At 45.2% G+C, this 21,172-nt stretch overlaps 1 protein-coding gene across 7 annotated transcripts in view; it reads right to left on the bottom strand.

Moving 5' to 3' along the window:
- Positions 1-21,172, bottom strand: part of LOC138967691 (EF-hand calcium-binding domain-containing protein 7-like) — a 119,236-nt gene that overhangs the window by 31,048 nt on the left and 67,016 nt on the right. For all 7 annotated transcript variants that reach the window (XM_070340340.1, XM_070340342.1, XM_070340344.1 and 4 more), the window contains 7 exons: positions 20,254-20,333; positions 14,268-14,397; positions 12,704-12,807; positions 9,650-9,807; positions 5,334-5,467; positions 1,810-1,958; positions 367-486 (listed from right to left, as the gene is read on the bottom strand). In XM_070340340.1, the coding sequence (XP_070196441.1) occupies positions 367-486; positions 1,810-1,958; positions 5,334-5,467; positions 9,650-9,807; positions 12,704-12,807; positions 14,268-14,397; positions 20,254-20,333 (875 nt within the window). The remainder of the gene's footprint in view (positions 1-366; positions 487-1,809; positions 1,959-5,333; positions 5,468-9,649; positions 9,808-12,703; positions 12,808-14,267; positions 14,398-20,253; positions 20,334-21,172) is intronic.

Genomic DNA, 21,172 nt, shown 5'->3' with positions numbered 1-21,172 from the left:
TTTTTTCTCGACATGTCTGTTATCATTTGCTAACAGTCAGCATATTAGAAATAACTCATAATAATTCACCTTTCCATAGCCACTATACCTGTCTGTTATCACCTGTTTAGGTCAGTATCTTGAGTGGTCGTTATAGATATATAATTCACCTTTCCATAGCCACTACCTGTCTGTTAAGACCAGTTTAGGTCAGCACCTTGAGTGGTCGTTATAGATATATAATTCACCTTTCCATAGCCACTACCTGTCTGTTATCACCAGTTTAGGTCAGTACCTTGAGTGGTCGTTGACAGGTTTGACAGTATACAAAGCACTGACCTTGGCAATGACAGAAGCACTGACCTTGGCAATGACAGAAGCACTGACCTTGGCAATGACAGAAGCACACACAGCATTTTCCAATGCCTTCCCAGGATTCTCCAACTCTGTGACCTTCAGAATGACCTCCCCATCCTCTGCGTACACATTCAGCGCGAATGGACAGGCCTGTGGATACACAAGGATTACGAATGGACAGGCCTATGGATACACAAGGATTACGAATGGACAGGCCTGTGGATACAACCGGATTACGAATGGACAGGCCTGTGGATACAAAAGGGTTACGAATGGACAGGCCTGTGAATACAAAAGGGTTACGAATGGACAGGCCTGCGGATACACAAGGATTACGAATGGACAGGCCTGTGGATACAACAGGATTACGAATGGACAGGCCTGGGGATACAAAAGGATTACAACTGACATGGCTTTAATCTGTCATCAAATAATTGCATCCAGATAATGTCTTCTCTTTAGCACTGGCGTAGAGGGGGGTGGGACTTCTCAGTGCACGCAGCACACACACTAAAAACACTTCTCATAAGTGTTAAAAACACACATGAGAGACCTCAATGCAGCCAACATGTTTCCTAAAAAGATTCAAGTCTTCAAAACTTTCTTTCATCCTCTCTCCAAAAGGACAAAGTAGTGCTGCTTTGGGTAGCAAACTTCTTCTTCTTCTTCTTCTGCGTTCATGGGCTGACACTCCCACGTACACTTGTGTTTTAGCACGAGTGGATTTTTATGTGTATGACTGTTTTTACCCCGCCATTTTGGCAGCCATACGCCACTTTTGGAGGAAGCATGCTGGGTATTTTCGTCGAACTCTGACATGGATTACAGGATCTTTCCGTACGCAATTGGTCTTGTGCTTGCGTGTACACACGAAGGAGAATAAGGCACTAGCAGGTCTGCACATAAGTTGACCTGGGAGATTGGACAAATCTCCACCCTGAACCCACCAGGCGGCAGCGGCCGGGATTTGAACTCACGACCTTCCGATTAGGAGGCCGATGTCTTACCTCTACGCCACTGCGCCTGTTGTCGGGTAGCAAACAAAAGTCAGCATTACACAATGTCATTGGATTTGATTTCTCTTTTATGGATTCACACGTAGTGATACACAGACACACAAACTACCAGATAATTCACATTCCGATTTTTTTCTTGTCAATCTTATGCCTCAATTTCAGATTTAAGTTTTCTGGCAACAAACAGACTGATGAAAATACACACAGACATACATAGACAGACACACATACACAAATTGAGACACAGGTACACACACACGCACACACATGCACACACACACACACACACACACACACACACACACACACACACACACAAACACACACAATCACACACACACACAATCACACACACACACACAATCACACACACACAATCACACACACACAATCACACACACACACAAACACACACACAATCACACACACACACACACAAACACACACACACACTTGCCTCGTCCATTTCCAATGCCTTGTTGAAGCCCATGCTGCTGAGTGTGATCCACAGATCTTCCGTATCCCCGTCATTATCCTGCGCCTCCATCTCGTTCAGTGAAATAAAACCTCGCTTTGTAATCTCCCCATTTTTAAGCTCAACGTTGTCTGCAAAATAAAAGGCCCTGTTGTTAAGGCCAACATTGTCTCCAAAATAAAAGGCCCTATTCCTAAGGCCAATATTGTCTGCAAAATAAAAGGTCCTGCTGTTACGGCCAACGTTGTCTCCAAAATAAAAGGCCCTATTCCTAAGGCCAATATTGTCTGCAAAATAAAAGGCCCTGCTGTTACGGCCAACGTTGTCTGCAAAATAAAAGGCCCTGCTGTTACGGCCAACGTTGTCTGCAAAATAAAAGGCCCTGCTGTTACGGCCAACGTTGTCTGCAAAATAAAAGGCCCTGCTGTTACGGCCAACGTTGTCTCCAAAATAAAAGGTCCTGCTGTTACGGCCAACGTTGTCTCCAAAATAAAAGGCCCTGCTGTTACGGCCAACGTTGTCTCCAAAATAAAAGGCCCTGCTGTTACTGCCAACGTTGTCTCCAAAATAAAAGGCCCTTCTGTTACGGCCAACGTTGTCTCCAAAATAAAAGGCCCTGCTGTTAAGGACACCTGTCAAGAATGTGTAAATGTGTTACGGACTATATTGTCGCATGTCACGCGCGGATGGATAGCAGGCTAATCACGGCTTCGCGGGAAAAGTCATGTGACGTGACAGAGCCTAGCTGAGAGAGCATTCTTCGATGAGCGAACGACAAGAGAGGTCGTTCCGCTAAAGGATTTTAGCCAGACGTGGCTATAATGTAAAATAGCCGGCAGTGGTCTTAGGACAGGACTAGGCTTGCTCTTGATACAGACAAGCAATACACGAGGTGGAAGGGTAGCCTGTGTATTTACCGTGCTGAAGAATCTCCCTTTTATCTGTGAAGCACAGAAAAGGGTATGTATACGTTGGTTGCATAAAAGATGTAAAACTGAGTATTGAGCGGTGACAGGGCAGATATAAAAGACAATAACCACAAGTTAGGTGGTGCGTGAGTAATGTCGGGCAGAGCGGTGACAGGGCAGATATAAAAGGCAATAACCACAAGTTGGGTGGTGCGTGAGTAATGTCGGGCAGAGCGGTGACAGGGCAGATATAAAAGACAATAACCACAAGTTAGGTGGTGCGTGAGTAATGTCGGGCAGAGCGGTGACAGGGCAGATATAAAAGGCATAACCACAAGTTGGGTGGTGCGTGAGTAATGTCTGGCAGAGCGGTGAGAGGGCAGATATAAAAGACAATAACCACAAGTTGGGTGGTGCGTGAGTAATGTCGGGCAGAGCGGTGACAGGGCAGATATAAAAGGCAATAACCACAAGTTGGGTGGTGCGTGAGTACTGTCGGGCAGAGCGGTGACAGGGCAGATATAAAAGACAATAACCACAAGTTGGGTGGTGCGTGAGTACTGTCGGGCAGAGCGGTGACGGGGCAGATATAAAAGGCAATAACCACAAGTTGGGTGGTGCGTGAGTAATGTCGGGCAGAGCGGTGACGGGGCAGATATAAAAGACAATAACCACAAGTTGGGCGGTGAGTGAGTAATGTCGGGCAGAGCGGTGACAGGGCAGATATAAAAGGCAATAACCACAAGTTGGGTGGTGCGTGAGTACTGTCGGGCAGAGCGGTGACAGGGCAGATATAAAAGACAATAACCACAAGTTGGGTGGTGCGTGAGTAATGTCGGGCAGAGCGGTGACAGGGCAGATATAAAAGGCAATAACCACAAGTTGGGAGGTGCGTGAGTACTGTCGGGCAGAGCGGTGACAGGGCAGATATAAAAGACAATAACCACAAGTTGGGTGGTGCGTGAGTACTGTCGGGCAGAGCGGTGACAGGGCAGATATAAAAGGCAATAACCACAAGTTGGGTGGTGCGTGAGTACTGTCGGGCAGAGCGGTGACAGGGCAGATATAAAAGGCAATAACCACAAGTTGGGTGGTGCGTGAGTACTGTCGGGCAGAGCGGTGACAGGGCAGATATAAAAGACAATAACCACAAGTTGGGTGGTGCGTGAGTAATGTCGGGCAGAGCGGTGAGAGAGAGGGGATTTACGTGGCCAGAATTGTTTCCATAAGTTGTATCAGGTTCAGTCGAGTTATAGACGAAAATCTTGTGCGACTAAAGTTAGCGCGTGCAACCAATGAATACTGTGTGTGTGGAAGCAGTGAGTTGTAAACGTGTGAATGGAAATAGTTTCGTCAGAATGGTGAGAAGACTGTACAGAGATATTATTGATGACAGTTGCAAAGTGGGGATAGATTATATAAATGTGTTGTGTAATGTATGCTTTGCAATGTTGTTGTTGTCATATGTCCGTGTCTCTGTGTGAGTGAATGAATTGGGAACAGACTTCTTTACTATGTTCATTCAAGTGTGACTTATGGATGGTATATTAATTATCAGGGTTCCCCGTGCGAGATCCCAGACACGTCTCCTGAACCACTGACTATGAGCGTGAGAGATGACTGGTTGATATGCACCGTGGCGAGACTGGTACAGAGTAATCTGGATGGAGAACCCTCCAACCAGATGAATAACAGACCTCTACGAAACCGGTAACCTGTATCCCTGTACCCCATAGTTCCCTTCCTTTATATCACCCCATACTTGACAAGAATCGCTGGCGGACAAACTGGAACCAAGGCCGCAGCGCAAGGAAGAAAACCTGAAATAGTTTTCTTACCAAAATGTATGAATGAATAGCAATGGGATGGACGAATGAATTAATGATATATAAACAATGCAGAACTAGAAAATTGGTGTTAGTTGTTTTGTTTGTGTGAACGCCACCTTCTGGAGTCTTTTGTAGAGTATACCCTTTTTCGAGTCCTAACAACAACACAACACAACACAATACAATACTACGGGGCCACTTCAGAAGATTGCTCACTGTGCTGATTAGAGGGTTGGAGCTAATACTTGCATCAGTATGTACGTCTGCCACCAGGATGATTTAAACACAGGAAGTTCTAAACACTGTACTTGGTTTCCACAGGTTAGAGGTAATACTTAGATGTACGTCTGCCACCAGGATGATTTAAACACAGGAAGTTCTAAACACTGTACATGGTTTCCACAGGTTAGAGGTATGTCTGCCAACAGGAAGGTTTCCACAGCACAGAGATTGACCCCCACAGTACAGAGAGTGACCCCCACAGCACAGACAGTGACCCCCACAGCACAGACAGTGACCCCCACAGCACAGAGAGTGACCCCCACACCATAAAGAGTGACCCCCACACCACAGAGAGTGACCCCCACACCACAGAGTGACCCCACAGCACAGAGAGTGACCCCCACACCATAAAAAGTGACCCCCACAGCACAGTGACCCCCACAGCACAGAGAGTGACCCCCACAGCACAGTGACCCCCACAGCACAGAGTGACCCCCACACCACAGAGAGTGACCCCCACACCACAGAGAGTGACCCCCACACCCACCTTCCACCACCTGCCATTCGTCGTCTGCCACCTGCTCGTCACTGGTGCGGATGTTGAACCAGCTGAACTCGTCGCGACTCAGCAAACCATTCCCGTCCAGGTCAGCCATGTCGAAGATCTCCTCCAGGGCCTTCCTGCACCACGCAGTCATTCCAAAATGGCTTCTTACATAGAACACCTTTACTATGATTTCAATCATAACACATCAATGTATTTTTGTATTCAAGAAAATAAAATAAAAGTAAAATTTTTTTTTAATCGGGTTATAACTTTCTTATTTACACCCCCGGTATAGGGGTGTGTATAGGTTTCACTGGATGTGTTTGTTTGTTTGTGTGTTTGTGTTCGCATATAGATCTCAAGAATGAACGGACCGATCGTCACCAAACTTGGTGAACAGGTTCTATACATTCCTGAGACGGTCCTTTGTCACAAAGATGTGAGTAGCATATTTGTGAGGTGAAACCACGTCGTGTTTTTAACCTCCCTAAATGTTGTACAGGCGAGGGTAGCTGACCGGACTGGCGTTATTCACGTGTTTCGGGTGTTGCACGCAAAACTGGCTTAGCTTGATGTGAGTTGTGTTTGAGACATGTAGCTGGTCTGAGGTAAATAACGACACAGCGTGTGAGATTTCCAACCGGGAAGGTTGTTCAGCGTGTGTCAGACTTGTTCTGGGAACAAGTACTCTTTCAAGAGACGGGTCTCTTAAGGTAAATGATTTACTATGTTGTATATTATTGACGTTGGAATACATAGCTGGAGCGTAAAGGTTAGTGTGTATAAAGTGCACCCAATCTTAGTGTGAAGCGTTAAGAGAATTCTTGATGTAATTGTTTCACGGTTTTTCATGGGGAATTTCTTGAACATAATTGCTACGCATTTATGTTATGTTTAAGACGGTCATGCTTTGTATGGGGAGTGTTATTCATTGATTAAGTGTTAGTTTGGATATTGAATCTGTACGGAATGTGAACGTGGAATGAACGAGAATGTATGAGTGGTACATGAACGTTTGGAAGAAGAGATGGTTTTAGAGAAGGTTGTATTAAGACTTGGTTAAATTCTTTAGGAGTTTCCATGAGGGATTTCCATGGCGTATAAGGGAGGGACCTTACACGAGAGAAGCGCTAGACGACGGTGGAAGCAAGGGACCACCTCGGCGCAGATGACTAGACGAGTGGAGTCTTCATCGATACCGGTCGTAGCTGACGACGGTTGTTTCCGCTACGGGCGGAAGGGTTTCTCAGGGAGAAACCTGGAAGGTGTGTGTTGGCATCTTCAGTGGGAGGTGTGTTGGCATCTTTAGTGAAAGGTGTGTGTTGGCATCTTCAGTGAAAGGTGTGTGTTGGCATCTTCAGCGAAAGGTGTGTGTTAGCACCTCTGTGTGTTGGCATCTGAATTCATTATTCTACGAGGATTCAGCGAGACAAGTAAGTGAACTGGCGACATGCAGTGAGCCGTGATACGAACTCGTGAGTGTCTGTTGGTACCTTCTTGTGTGCGTTAAATCTATATTTGAGAAAGTATTGCTATAATATGTATTTACATGCCTTGAGTGAAAGTTGGAAGATTGTGCGAACTGTGTGTCGAAAAGTTGTTTCGTATTGATGTAGGTAAAGTGAAGAAGTATATTGTTGTTTTGGTTGAGGAAATAATGAGCCTGCATCCTCCCAAGTTCTGTTTTTGAAGTGTTTGGTGTGAAAGGGTAGAGACAGTGCAAAAGGGCAGAACACGTACATTAAATTCACATGCAAACCACTTCGTGACACCTTACAAAAATTGGGACCAGTCAAACACACGGTTAGGGAGTTATTGGTGGATTAAGATTAAGAGTGACATATTAATGGTCAAAGGGAAATAACCTTCTCAGTTGGTGGCAGTGAGAATGGTTATTTGCCTTTGACCAAGGGGGGTGTTTTTCGTACCTCGACGTACCCTTTCGCAATGGACCCTGTGTTTACAATCTGACTTCTGACTTCTGACTTCTGACTTCTGACTTTTGACTTTTGACCTTGACTTTTGACTTTTGACTTTTGACTTACTGACTTACTGACTTTTGACTTTTGACTTTTGACTTTTGACTTTTGACTTCTGACTTCTGACTTCTGACTTTCTCTCTTCTGACTTCTGACTTCTGACTGTCTCTCTTCTGACTTTTGACTTTTGACTTTTGACTTTTGACTTCTGATGTTGGACTTTTGACTTTTGACTTTTGACTTTTGACTTCTGACTTTTGCCTTCTGACTTCTGACTTTTGACTTTTGACTTTTGACTTCTCTCACTTCTCACTTCTGACTTCACATCTGACTTTTGACTTTTGACTTTTGACTTTTGACTTTTGACTTTTGACTTTTGACTTTTGACTTTTGACTTTTGACTTCTGACTTCTGACTTTTGACTTCTCACTTCTGACTTTTGACTTTTGCCTTCTCACTTCTGACTTATATACCGTGTCCTTTAATTTTTTTTCTCTGATTTAAACCACACGTGGTGAGCATGTTTTATATTATATACATGAGACGGTTTTTACAAAAAATGCGGTCAGTAGGTGTTACAGAAACAGTTATATTGATTTGTCTTTTTCTCCGCCTGTCTCTTTGTCCACTCAATCAACTTATTTTAACCACACTTGTTAGCAGTGCCTTCTCAGTTGGTGGCAGTGAGAATGGTAAGGACGGGGGTGTTTTTCCTACCTCGGAGGAATTTCTTGTTTTATAAGAATTTTTAGATTTTTCATGAACAAATTCATTTTCATAAAAATTACCGCCCGCCTGCTTTGTCTGATTGTGTGATTTCGCGAAATGCGTAAGTTTTCGAAGCCATTCCGCATATTCAACAAATCACTGCCGTTTAAGCAAAATGGGCAACGAATTCGGCAAGTCCGTGAATTAGGCACGACATACACTGACACACACACCAGAACAAGCAGAGCCATGTGCCCGCAAGAGCCACTTCATACGCACACAGCTCACACTTATCAAGACAGGCCCCTACCCCTTGAAAAAACAAACAAACAAAAAATTAGACATATTAATTACCTAAGTCTACTCTATTTAAGATCTTGTTTTTTTAGATGTTTCTGTTCATAACCTCTGGAAATTTACCTCACTTTAAAGACTCCCTCTTTTTTAGAATTGATTTTTAAAAGATTTATTTTAGGTCTTCAAAGGGGGGGGGGGGGGGGGGGGTTCAACAGTAAATAAAATTAATACAGAGCCACTGACTTGAACTGCTTGGTAAATACAGAGCCACTGACTTGAACTTACTTGGTAAATACAGAGCCACTGACTTGAACTACTTGGTAAATACAGAGCCACTGACTTGAACTGCTTGGTAAATACAGAGCCACTGACTTGAACAGCTTGGTAAATACAGAGCCACTGACTTGAACTGCTTGGTAAATACAGAGCCACTGACTTGAACAGCTTGGTAAATACAGAGCCACTGACTTGAACAGCTTGGTAAATACAGAGCCACTGACTTGAACTGCTTGGTAAATACAGAGCCACTGACTTGAACTGCTTGGTAAATACAGAGCCACTGACTTGAACTACTTGGTAAATACAGAGCCACTGACTTGAACTGCTTGGTAAATACAGAGCCACTGACTTGAACAGCTTGGTAAATACAGAGCCACTGACTTGAACTGCTTGGTAAATACAGAGCCACTGACTTGAACTACTTGGTAAATACAGAGCCACTGACTTGAACTGCTTGGTAAATACAGAGCCACTGACTTGAACTGCTTGGTAAATACAGAGCCACTGACTTGAACTGCTTGGTAAATACAGAGCCACTGACTTGAACTGCTTGGTAAATACAGAGCCACTGACTTGAACTGCTTGATAAATACAGAGCCACTGACTTGAACAGCTTGATAAATACAGAGCCACTGACTTGAACTGCTTGGTAAATACAGAGCCACTGACTTGAACTGCTTGGTAAATACAGAGCCCCTGAGTTGAACTGCTTGGTAAATACAGAGCCACTGACTTGAACTGCTTGGTAAATACAGAGCCACTGACTTGAACTGCTTGATAAATACAGAGCCACTGACTTGAATTGCTTGATAAATACAGAGCCACTGACTTGAACTGCTTGATAAATACAGAGCCACTGACTTGAACTGCTTGGTAAATACAGAGCCACTGACTTGAACAGCTTGATAAATACAGAGCCACTGACTTGAACTGCTTGATAAATACAGAGCCACTGACTTGAACAGCTTGATAAATACAGAGCCACTGACTTGAACTGCTTGATAAATACAGAGCCACTGACTTGAACTGCTTGGTAAATACAGAGCTACTGACTTGAACTGCTTGGTAAGCTCGATCTTGTCCTCCTTGTCCTTGGCGATGAGTTTGGCCGGCTTGGACGGCTCTGACCTGCGGGGATGAAGGCGGCACCCCGTGGTGAAGGGAATCAGCGAGTACGTCCCTGCGGACAGGCTGCACCGCACCCCGTAACACTGGAACAACATGGCTAACGCTGTGGAAAGTGGCTAACAAAAAAGCTGTAATCAAATTGTGTGCAAGATAAATCAACTCGACAAGTGATGCAGCACATTGTCATGAAACTAGCTGTTTTGATTTGCTTGTAAGTAAATGTTCCATAAACTAATCATTGTCTTAAGACAGGTACCCCTGTCTAATAGTGAGAGCATGGTCTTATGACAGGTACCACTGTCCAACAGTGAGAGCATTTTCTTATGACAGGTATCACTGTCCAACAGTGAGAGCATGGTCTTATGACAGGTACTCCTGTCTAATAGTGTGAGCATGGTCTTATGACAGGTACTCCTGTCTAATAGTGAGAGCATTGACCTATGACAGGTACCACTGTTCAACAGTGAGAGCATGGTCTTATGACAGGTACCACTGTCCAACAGTGAGAGCATGGTCTTATTACAGGTACCACTGTCCAACAGTGAGAGCATGGTCTTATGAAAGGTACCACTGTCCAACAGTGAGAGCATGGTCTTATGATAGGTACCACTGTCCAACAGTGAGAGCATGGTATTATTATAGGTACCACTGTCCAACAGTGAGAGCATGATCATATGACAGGTACCACTGTCCAACAGTGAGAGCATGGTCTTATGATAGGTACCACTGTTCAACAGTGAGAGCATGGTCTTATTACAGGCACCACTGTCCAACAGTGAGAGCATGGTCTTATGACAGGTACCACTGTCCAACAGTGAGAGCATTGTCCTATGACAGGTACCACTGTCCAACAGTGAGAGCATGGTCTTATGATAGGTACCACTGTTCAACAGTGAGAGCATGGTCTTATGATAGATACCACTGTCCAACAGTGAGAGCATTGACCTATGACAGGTACCACTGTCCAACAGTGAGAACATTGTCCTATGACAGGTACCACTGTCCAACAGTGAGAGCATGGTCTTATGACAGGTACCACTGTCCAACAGTGAGAGCATGGTCCTATGACAGGTACCACTGTCCAACAGTGAGAGCATGGTCTTATGACAGGTACCACTGTCCAACAGTGAGAACATTGTCCTATGACAGGTACCACTGTCCAACAGTGAGAGCATGGTCTTATGATAGGTACCACTGTTCAACAGTGAGAGCATGGTCTTATGATAGATACCACTGTCCAACAGTGAGAGCATGGTCTTATGACAGGTACCACTGTCCAATAGTGAGAGCATTGTCCTATGACAGGTACCACTGTCCAACAGTGAGAGCATTGTCCTATGACAGGTACCACTGTCCAATAGTGAGAGCATTGTCCTATGACAGGTACCACTGTTCAACAGTGAGAGCATGGTCTTATGACAGGTACCACTGTCCAACAGTGAGAGCATTGTCCTATGACAGGTACCACTGTCCAACAGTGAGAGCATGGTCTTATGATAGGTACCACTGTTCAACAGTGAGAGCATGGTCTTATGATAGATACCACTGTCCAACAGTGAGAGCATGGTCTTATGACAGGTACCACTGTCCAATAGTGAGAGCATTGTCCTATGACAGGTACCACTGTCCAACAGTGAGAGCATTGTCCTATGACAGGTACCACTGTCCAATAGTGAGAGCATTGTCCTATGACAGGTACCACCGTCCAACAGTGAGAGCATTGTCCTATGACAGGTACCACTGTCCAACAGTGAGAGCATTGTCCTATGACAGGTACCACTGTTCAACAGTGAGAGCATGGTCTTATGATAGATACCACTGTCCAACAGTGAGAGCATTGTCCTATGACAGGTACCACTGTCCAACAGTGAGAACATTGTCCTATGACAGGTACCACTGTCCAACAGTGAGAGCATGGTCTTATGATAGGTACCACTGTTCAACAGTGAGAGCATGGTCTTATGATAGATACCACTGTCCAACAGTGAGAGCATGGTCTTATGACAGGTACCACTGTCCAACAGTGAGAGCATTGTCCTATGACAGGTACCACTGTCCAATAGTGAGAGCATTGTCCTATGACAGGTACCACTGTCCAACAGTGAGAGCATTGTCCTATGACAGGTACCACTGTCCAACAGTGAGAGCATTGTCCTATGACAGGTACCACTGTTCAACAGTGAGAGCATGGTCTTATGATAGATACCACTGTCCAACAGTGAGAGCATTGACCTATGACAGGTACCACTGTTCAACAGTGAGAGCATTGACCTATGACAGGTACCACTGTTCAACAGTGAGAGCATGGTCTTATGACAGGTACCACTGTCCAACAGTGAGAGCATTGTCCTATGATAGATACCACTGTCCAACAGTGAGAGCATTGACCTATGACAGGTACCACTGTTCAACAGTGAGAGCATGGTCTTATTACAGGTACCACTGTCCAACAGTGAGAGCATTGTCCTATGACAGGTACCACTGTTCAACAGTGAGAGCATGGTCTTATGATAGGTACCACTGTCCAACAGTGAGAGCATTGACCTTTGACAGGTACCACTGTCTAATAGTGAGAGCATGGTCTTATGATAGATACCACTGTCCAACAGTGAGAGCATGGTCTTATGATAGGTACCACTGTCCAACAGTGAGAGCATTGTCCTATGACAGGTATCACTGTTCAACAGTGAGAGCATGGTCTTATGATAGGTACCACTGTCCAACAGCGAGAGCATTGACCTGTGACAGGTACCACTGTCCAACAGTGAGAGCATGGTCTTATGATAGATACCACTGTCCAACAGTGAGAGCATGGTCTTATGACAGGTACCACTGTCTAACAGTGAGAGCATGGTCTTATGACAGGTACCACTGTCCAACAGTGAGAGCATGGTCTTATGATAGGTACCACTGTCCAGCAGTGAGAGCATTGACCTATGACAGGTACCACTGTCCAATAGTTAACACCAGCCAGCATACCCCTTTACTGTCGCGCTGTTCGGTGAAAGCGATAAGAGCGTCGTCATCGTCTTTATCGTCCTGCAGGATGTACATCGCTGTGTCCACCACACCCCTCTCGCTGCCTGTAAGGTAGAAATCACAATTAAACAACACACACAAAACCACAGGACCAAGACAGTGACATTCTTGTTCAACAACCTACAAAAATCTCAGACTGTCTGTCGCACTTCTCGTAACTGAAACAGGGGTTTGTGACAATATCAGATGTTTGGTGGCTTTGGTGGCTTGTTGACTGGTTGATAAAGAGATGAAAACCAAAGGTGATATGCTCCCTGAGGACCAACAAAAAATGATAACTATGAGTGAATGCATAGAATCGTTGTCCTCAGAAACACGAATCCAAAGCCGTGATTGTTCCCCACATGAAACAAAGCCGTGATTGTTCCCCACATGAAACAAAGCCGTGATTGTTCCCCACATGAAACAAAGCCGTGATTGTGCCCCACATGAAACAAAGCCGTGATTGTTCCCCACATGAAACAGTCAGCCTCATGGTCTTTTACTGTGACAATCCACATTTCACCAGAAAGCTCAAACCCATTCATTCACCACCTCAATTTGTTACTTGTGAAACGGTGTTATTTGTTCCCCAGCTGGTTATGAATGAAAACTGGTGAAAATGATGACAATAGCAGCTATTTCCCACTACTGCAGTGAAAGTGATATTACAAGCTGTCCCCCACTACTGCAGTGAGAGTGATCTTACAAGCTATCCCCCACTACTGCAGTGAGAGTGATATTACAAGCTATCCCCCACTACTGCAGTGAGAGTGATATTACAAGCTATTCCCCACTTTGGCAGTGAGAGTGATATAACAAGCTATCCCCCACAACAGCAGTGAGAGTGATATTACAAGCTATACCCCAACAAAAAAAGTAAATTTTAAGGGGCTTATTGTCCGTCAGGTCTTAATTGCCTATATTGTACATGAATTGGTTTATACGATTCGAGTTTTACGCCCTCACGGCTTTTTGATGTTTGCGTGTTTAGGTGGTATCAACCATCTGCACTTATGGTAGAATGACCAAGATCTTTAACGTGCCATTGTGGTGACACGGGGGTGGGAGATGGATACCGTCTCTGGGTCTGCACATAAAGTTGACCCGTGTCCGTCCCGGCCCGGATTCGAACCAGCGACCTCTCGATCACAAGTCCAGTGCTCTACCACCTGAGCTACCCAGGCCCCCGCTATACCCCACTACTGCAGTGAGAGTGATATTACAAGCTATCCCCCACTACTGCAGTGAGAGTGATATCACAAGCTACCCCCCACTACAGCAGTGAGAGTGATATCACAAGCTATATCCCCCACTACTGCAGTGAGAGTGATATTACAATCTATCCCCCACTACAGCAGTGGGAGTGATATAACAATCTATCCCCCACTACTGCAGTGAGAGTGATATCACAATCTATCCCCCACTACTGCAGTGAGAGTGATATAACAAGCTATCTCCCACTACTGCAGTGAGAGTGATATTACAAGCTATCCCCCACTACTGCAGTGAGAGTGATACTGACCACTCTTGGTCGGCTGGATAGTCAGCCAGATGGTCGTGTCCTCGGTCAACATCAGCTGGTACTGGTGACTGACGAAACCCTTTTCCTCGTCGATGAAGAAACAGCCCTTGGACTTCCCATGGTGCCAGTCCTGGTCACAAAGAAATGTTGCACACACAGCTGAATAAAATACACCCTTTTTCCCATGGTGCCAGTCCTGGTCACAAAGAAATGTTGCACACACAGCTGAATAAAATACACCCTTTTTCCCATGGTGCCAGTCCTGGTCACAAAGAAATGTTGCACACACAGCTGAATAAAATACACCCTTTTTCCCATGGTGCCAGTCCTGGTCACAAAGAAATGTTGCACACACAGCTGAATAAAATACACCCTTTTTCCCATGGTGCCAGTCCTGGTCACAAAGAAATGTTGCACACACAGCTGAATAAAATACACCCTTTTTCCCATGGTGCCAGTCCTGGTCACAAAGAAATGTTGCACACACAGCTGAATAAAATACACCCTTTTTCCCATGGTGCCAGTCCTGGTCACAAAGAAATGTTGCACACACAGCTGAATAAAATACACCCTTTTTCCCATGGTGCCAGTCCTGGTCACAAAGAAATGTTGCACACACAGCTGAATAAAATACACCCTTTTTCCCATGGTGCCAGTCCTGGTCACAAAGAAATGTTGCACACACAGCTGAATAAAATACACCCTTTTTCCCATGGTGCCAGTCCTGGTCACAAAGAAATGTTGCACACACAGCTGAATAAAATACACCCTTTTTCCCATGGTGCCAGTCCTGGTCACAAAGAAATGTTGCACACACAGCTGAATAAAATACACCCTTTTTCCCATGGTGCCAGTCCTGGTCACAAAGAAATGTTGCACACACAGCTGAATAAAATACACCCTTTTTCCCATGGTGCCAGTCCTGGTCACAAAGAAATGTTGCACACACAGCTGAATAAAATACACCCTTTTTCCCATGGTGCCAGTCCTGGTCACAAAGAAATGTTGCACACACAGCTGAATAAAATACACCCTTTTTCCCATGGTGCCAGTCCTGGTCACAAAGAAATGTTGCACACACAGCTGAATAAAATACACCCTTTTTCCCATGGTGCCAGTCCTGGTCACAAAGAAATGTTGCACACACAGCTGAATAAAATACACCCTTTTTCCCATGGTGCCAGTCCTGGTCACAAAGAAATGTTGCACACACAGCTGAATAAAATACACCCTTTTTCCCATGGTGCCAGTCCTGGTCACAAAGAAATGTTGCACACACAGCTGAATAAAATACACCCTTTTTCCCATGGTGCCAGTCCTGGTCACAAAGAAATGTTGCACACACAGCTGAATAAAATACACCCTTTAAAGTATGATCAATAAGTAACACAAAACATTTCTCCCCAATGTGACCATGTCAACAAACAGTACCCTTGTGCTATTGTGGCTTGACTTATTTTGACATCACAGTACCCTTGTGCTATTGTGGGTTGATTTATTTTGACATCACAGTACCCCTTGTGCTATTGTGGCTTGATTTATTTTGACATCACAGTACCCTTGTGCTATTGTGGGTTGACTTATTTTGACATCACAGTACCCTTGTGCTATTGTGGCTTGACTTATTTTGACATCACAGTACCCTTGTGCTATTGTGGCTTGACTTATTTTGACATCACAGTACCCTTGTGCTATTGTGGCTTGATTTATTTTGACATCACAGTACCCTTGTGCTATTGTGGGTTGACTTATTTTGACATCACAGTACCCTTGTGCTATTGTGGCTTGACTTATTTTGACATCACAGTACCCTTGTGCTATTGTGGCTTGACTTATTTTGACATCACAGTACCCTTGTGCTATTGTGGCTTGATTTATTTTGACATCACAGTACCCTTGTGCTATTGTGGGTTGATTTATTTTGACATCACAGTACCCTTGTGCTATTGTGGCTTGACTTATTTTGACATCACAGTACCCTTGTGCTATTGTGGGTTGATTTATTTTGACATCACAGTACCCTTGTGCTATTGTGGCTTGACTTATTTTGACATCACAGTACCCTTGTGCTATTGTGGGTTGACTTATTTTGACATCACAGTACCCTTGTGCTATTGTGGGTTGATTTATTTTGACATCACAGTACCCCTGAGCTATTGTGGATTCACTACTGTTTCCGAGACTATTCTTTCTATGAGTTGAAATGGTCTGGCGGAACAGAGATACTGTAGCAAGGCTTGCTGCCGATTCTGTTATTTGCATAGGTACAATTTCTGTCTGTTGGTACTTGACACCCCTTCAGGCCGAATTCATTTTGATGTATGACGCGAGATCACGCGAGACTTTTTCTGGGGCTTTCCTTTTTCCGACGATTCTTCTGGGGATCAGACGTGTTTTTCTGTTGGGCTGATTTTTATAGTGCCGTGTTCGGTGTTGCGTGATGACTGTCTGTCACAAGCGGAAGATGGAAACTGAGATGTGAGCGTTGTCTTGCGGGTAAGCTTATGTTGTTTATATATTTTCCTCTTTATGTTCAATTGGGTAAGCATTGGTAAATAGAGTATGCTGGCTGTGGTAAATAGAGTATGCTGGCTGTGGTAAATAGAGTGTGCTGGCTGTGGTAAATAGAGTGTGCTGGCTGTGGTAAATAGAGTATGCTGGCTGTGGTAAATAGAGTATGCTGGCTGTGGTAAATAGAGTATGCTGGCTGTGGTAAATAGAGTATGCTGGCTGTGGCATGCTTGAGGAGGTTTTATTTTGAATGTTCAAGAAGGCTGTATTGTGAACTGAATTGTTTTGAATGTTTTAAGAAAACTGGATTGTGTTGTTGAAGAAGGAATGACGTGTTTTTTTGTTGTTAGAGAATTTAGCTTTGGATATTTGAAATTGCTTTTGTCCATATATGCTGACAGCGTGCATTCTGTGTTTTACAGAGTGGGCGGAATGTGCGACGGGGTTTCGTTAGATTGGTTTTGTTAGATTAGGTTTGTTAGATTGGTTTTTTTTTAATTGTTTTGTAGGTGGTTATTTTTTAGACTTTGTTTGTTTAGATTAGAGTTTCATCGGGTCTCTTGGTTTTTTAGACTATATTTCTAGAGTGAGGATCTAGAGTGTAGTTCTAGAGCATAGTTCTAGAGTGGGGATCTAGAGTATAGTTCTGGAGTATAGTTTTAGAGTATTGTTTTGGTTTGTTCTGGTTTTAGAGAGTAGAATATATTGGAAGTTTTGCATTGAATGTAAACCCCCGTTTCCCACACATTTCCCATCACCATCATTTGGAAATTAAAGAACCTATTAATTTAACCTGTGTCAGCTTGTTTTGATTGTTTGAGTTTTGAGAGAAGAGGGGCACATGGTTACACCAATAAGAGAAGAGGGGCACATGGTTACACCAATGAGAGAAGAGGGGCGGCACATGGTTACACCAATAAGAGAAGAGGGGCGGCACATGGTTACACCAATAAGAGAAGAGGGGCACATGGTTACACCAATAAGAGAAGAGGGGCGGCACATGGTTACACCAATAAGAGAAGAGGGGCGGCACATGGTTACACCAATAAGAGAAGAGGGGCGGCACATGGTTACACCAATAAGAGAAGAGGGGCGGCACATGGTTACACCAATAAGAGAAGAGGGGCGGGACATGGTTACACCAATAAGAGAAGAGGGGCGGGACATGGTTACACCAATAAGAGAAGAGGGGCGGGACATGGTTACACCAATAAGAGAAGAGGGGCACATGGTTACACCAATAAGAGAAGAGGGGCACATGGTTACACCAATGAGAGAAGAGGGGCACATGGTTACACCAATAAGAGAAGAGGGGCACATGGTTACACCAATAAGAGAAGAGGGGCGGCACATGGTTACACCAATGAGAGAAGAGGGGCGGCACATGGTTACACCAATAAGAGAAGAGGGGCGGGACATGGTTACACCAATAAGAGAAGAGGGGCGGCACATGGTTACACCAATGAGAGAAGAGGGGCGGCACATGGTTACACCAATAAGAGAAGAGGGGCGGCACATGGTTACACCAATAAGAGAAGAGGGGCACATGGTTACACCAATAAGAGAAGAGGGGCACATGGTTACACCAATAAGAGAAGAGGGGCACATGGTTACACCAATAAGAGAAGAGGGGCGGCACATGGTTACACCAATAAGAGAAGAGGGGCACATGGTTACACCAATAAGAGAAGAGGGGCACATGGTTACACCAATGAGAGAAGAGGGGCGGCACATGGTTACACCAATGAGAGAAGAGGGGCGGCACATGGTTACACCAATAAGAGAAGAGGGGCACATGGTTACACCAATAAGAGAAGAGGGGCACATGGTTACACCAATAAGAGCAGGACTTCCATGCTCCGTTTTCCAACATCACATACACTAGGTCCAGCCCCTGTACCCTTGCCTCATGTTGGAAGCCCCTCCCTCTCGTACACTAGGTCCAGCCCCTGTACCCTTGCCTCATGTTGGAAGCCCCTCCCTCTCATACACTAGGTCCAGCCCCTGTACCCTTGCCTCATGTTGGAAGCCCCTCCCTCTCGTACACTAGGTCCAGCCCCGTACCCCTGTCTCATGTTGGAAGCCCCTCCCTCTCATACACTAGGTCCGTTCCTCCGAAAGCGGCGTATGGCTGCCTAAATGGCAGGGTAAAAACGATCATACACGTAAAATTCCACTCGTGCAAACCACGAGTGCATGTGGGAGTTTCAGCCCACGAACGCAGAAGAAGATACACTAGGTCCAGCCCTGTACCCCTGTCTCATGTTGGAAGCCGGGCCTCCCTCTCATACACTTGGTGCAGCCCCTGTACCCTTGCCTCAATTTGGAAGCCCCTCCCTCTCATACACTAGGTTCAGACCCTGTACCCCTGCCTCATTTGGGAAGCCCCTCCCTCTCATACACTTGGTCCAGCCCCTGTACCCTTGCCTCATGTTGGAAGCCCCTCCCTCTCATACACTAGGTTCAGACCCTGTACCCTTGCCTCATGTTGGAAGCCCCTCCCTCTCATACACTAGGTCCAGCCCCTGTACCCTTGCCTCATGTTGGAAGCCCCTCCCTCTCATACACTAGGTTCAGACCTGTACCCTTGCCTCATGTTGGAAGCCCCTCCCTCTCATACACTAGGTTCAGACCCTGTACCCTTGCCTCATTTGGGAAGCCCCTCCCTCTCATACACTAGGTCCAGCCCCTGTACCCTTGCCTCATGTTGGAAGCCCCTCCCTCTCATACACTAGGTTCAGACCCTGTACCCCTGCCTCATTTGGGAAGCCCCTCCCTCTCATACACTTGGTCCAGCCCCTGTACCCTTGCCTCAAATTTGGAAGCCCCTCCCTCTCATACACTAGGTTCAGACCCTGTACCCTTGCCTCATTTGGGAAGCCCCTCCCTCTCATACACTAGGTCCAGCCCCTGTACCCTTGCCTCATGTTGGAAGCCCCTCCCTCTCATACACTAGGTTCAGACCCTGTACCCCTGCCTCATTTGGGAAGCCCCTCCCTCTCATACACTTGGTCCAGCCCCTGTACCCTTGCCTCAAATTTGGAAGCCCCTCCCTCTCATACACTAGGTTCAGACCCTGTACCCTTGCCTCATTTGGGAAGCCCCTCCCTCTCATACACTAGGTCCAGCCCCTGTACCCTTGCCTCATGTTGGAAGCCCCTCCCTCTCATACACTAGGTCCAGACCTGTACCCCTGCCTTATTTGGGAAGCCCCTCCCTCTCATACACTTGGTCCAGCCCCTGTACCCTTGCCTCAAATTTGGAAGCCCCTCCCTCTCATACACTAGGTTCAGACCCTGTACCCTTGCCTCATTTGGGAAGCCCCTCCCTCTCATACACTAGGTCCAGCCCCTGTACCCTTGCCTCATGTTGGAAGCCCCTTCCTCTCATACACTAGGTCCATCCCCTGTACCCCACTGACTGGCTTTCACCAACAAAACATGCAGATCTTGTGAGGGATAAAAGGACAGCTTACTCGGAGTCTGCTGGGTTCCTGCAGACGCCCAATGACAGGATTCTTCTTGTTGCCGCGTGGAGAGGGTCTGGGCAGATCATCTGAACACACAAACAAGCATTCACGTCACATGCAGTGTCAAACTTGTGCTTCCTGAACTTTAGATAAACAACACCTGTACAGAGAATTGCTTTGCTGCAGCGAAACACTGTATGATGTTCACATCATTTCTGTCACTATTAAAACTTAAAATTCTTTTCTCCTTTCTGCGAAAGAGGTTCAAGAAATCTTTTTTCTCAAAGTTAATGACAACTTTTTCTGATTTATTTTCAAATTCAAAAGGATGTGCCAGTCTTTTTTTCATTTTTGTTCAGTGAAAGTATAAAAGTTTATTTAGGACCAATTCACAATTATAAGTCACTCTCACAGAACTCTGCACATACTCTTCTAAAATACTAATTTAGTGCACAGTATGGGTTCTTCAGAGTGACACCATCTCCATTTGGGAGTGAGTAAGTTTAATGCCTTTGAATGTGTGTGCACACACACACACACACACACACACACACACACACACAGTGACACACACACACAAACACACACACTCACAAACACACACAATATGAAACACATCCACGCACACACACACGCACACACACACACACACACACTCACGCACACACACAATATGAAACACATCCACACACAATATGAAACACATCCACGCACAATATGAAACACATCCACACACAATATGAAACATCCACGCACAATATGAAACACATCCACGCACAATATGAAACACATCCACACACAATATGAAACACATCCACGCACAATATGAAACACATCCACACACAATATGAAACACATCCACGCACAATATGAAACACATCCACGCACACACCTTCACACGCACGCACAAACACAACTACAGAAA

This window comes from Littorina saxatilis, linkage group LG5 (genome assembly GCF_037325665.1).
Source record: "Littorina saxatilis isolate snail1 linkage group LG5, US_GU_Lsax_2.0, whole genome shotgun sequence".
Lineage (NCBI taxonomy): Eukaryota > Metazoa > Mollusca > Gastropoda > Littorinimorpha > Littorinidae > Littorina > Littorina saxatilis.
The sequence above is the reverse complement of the archived record's forward strand: the minus strand, read 5'-3'. Positions and strand labels throughout refer to the sequence as shown.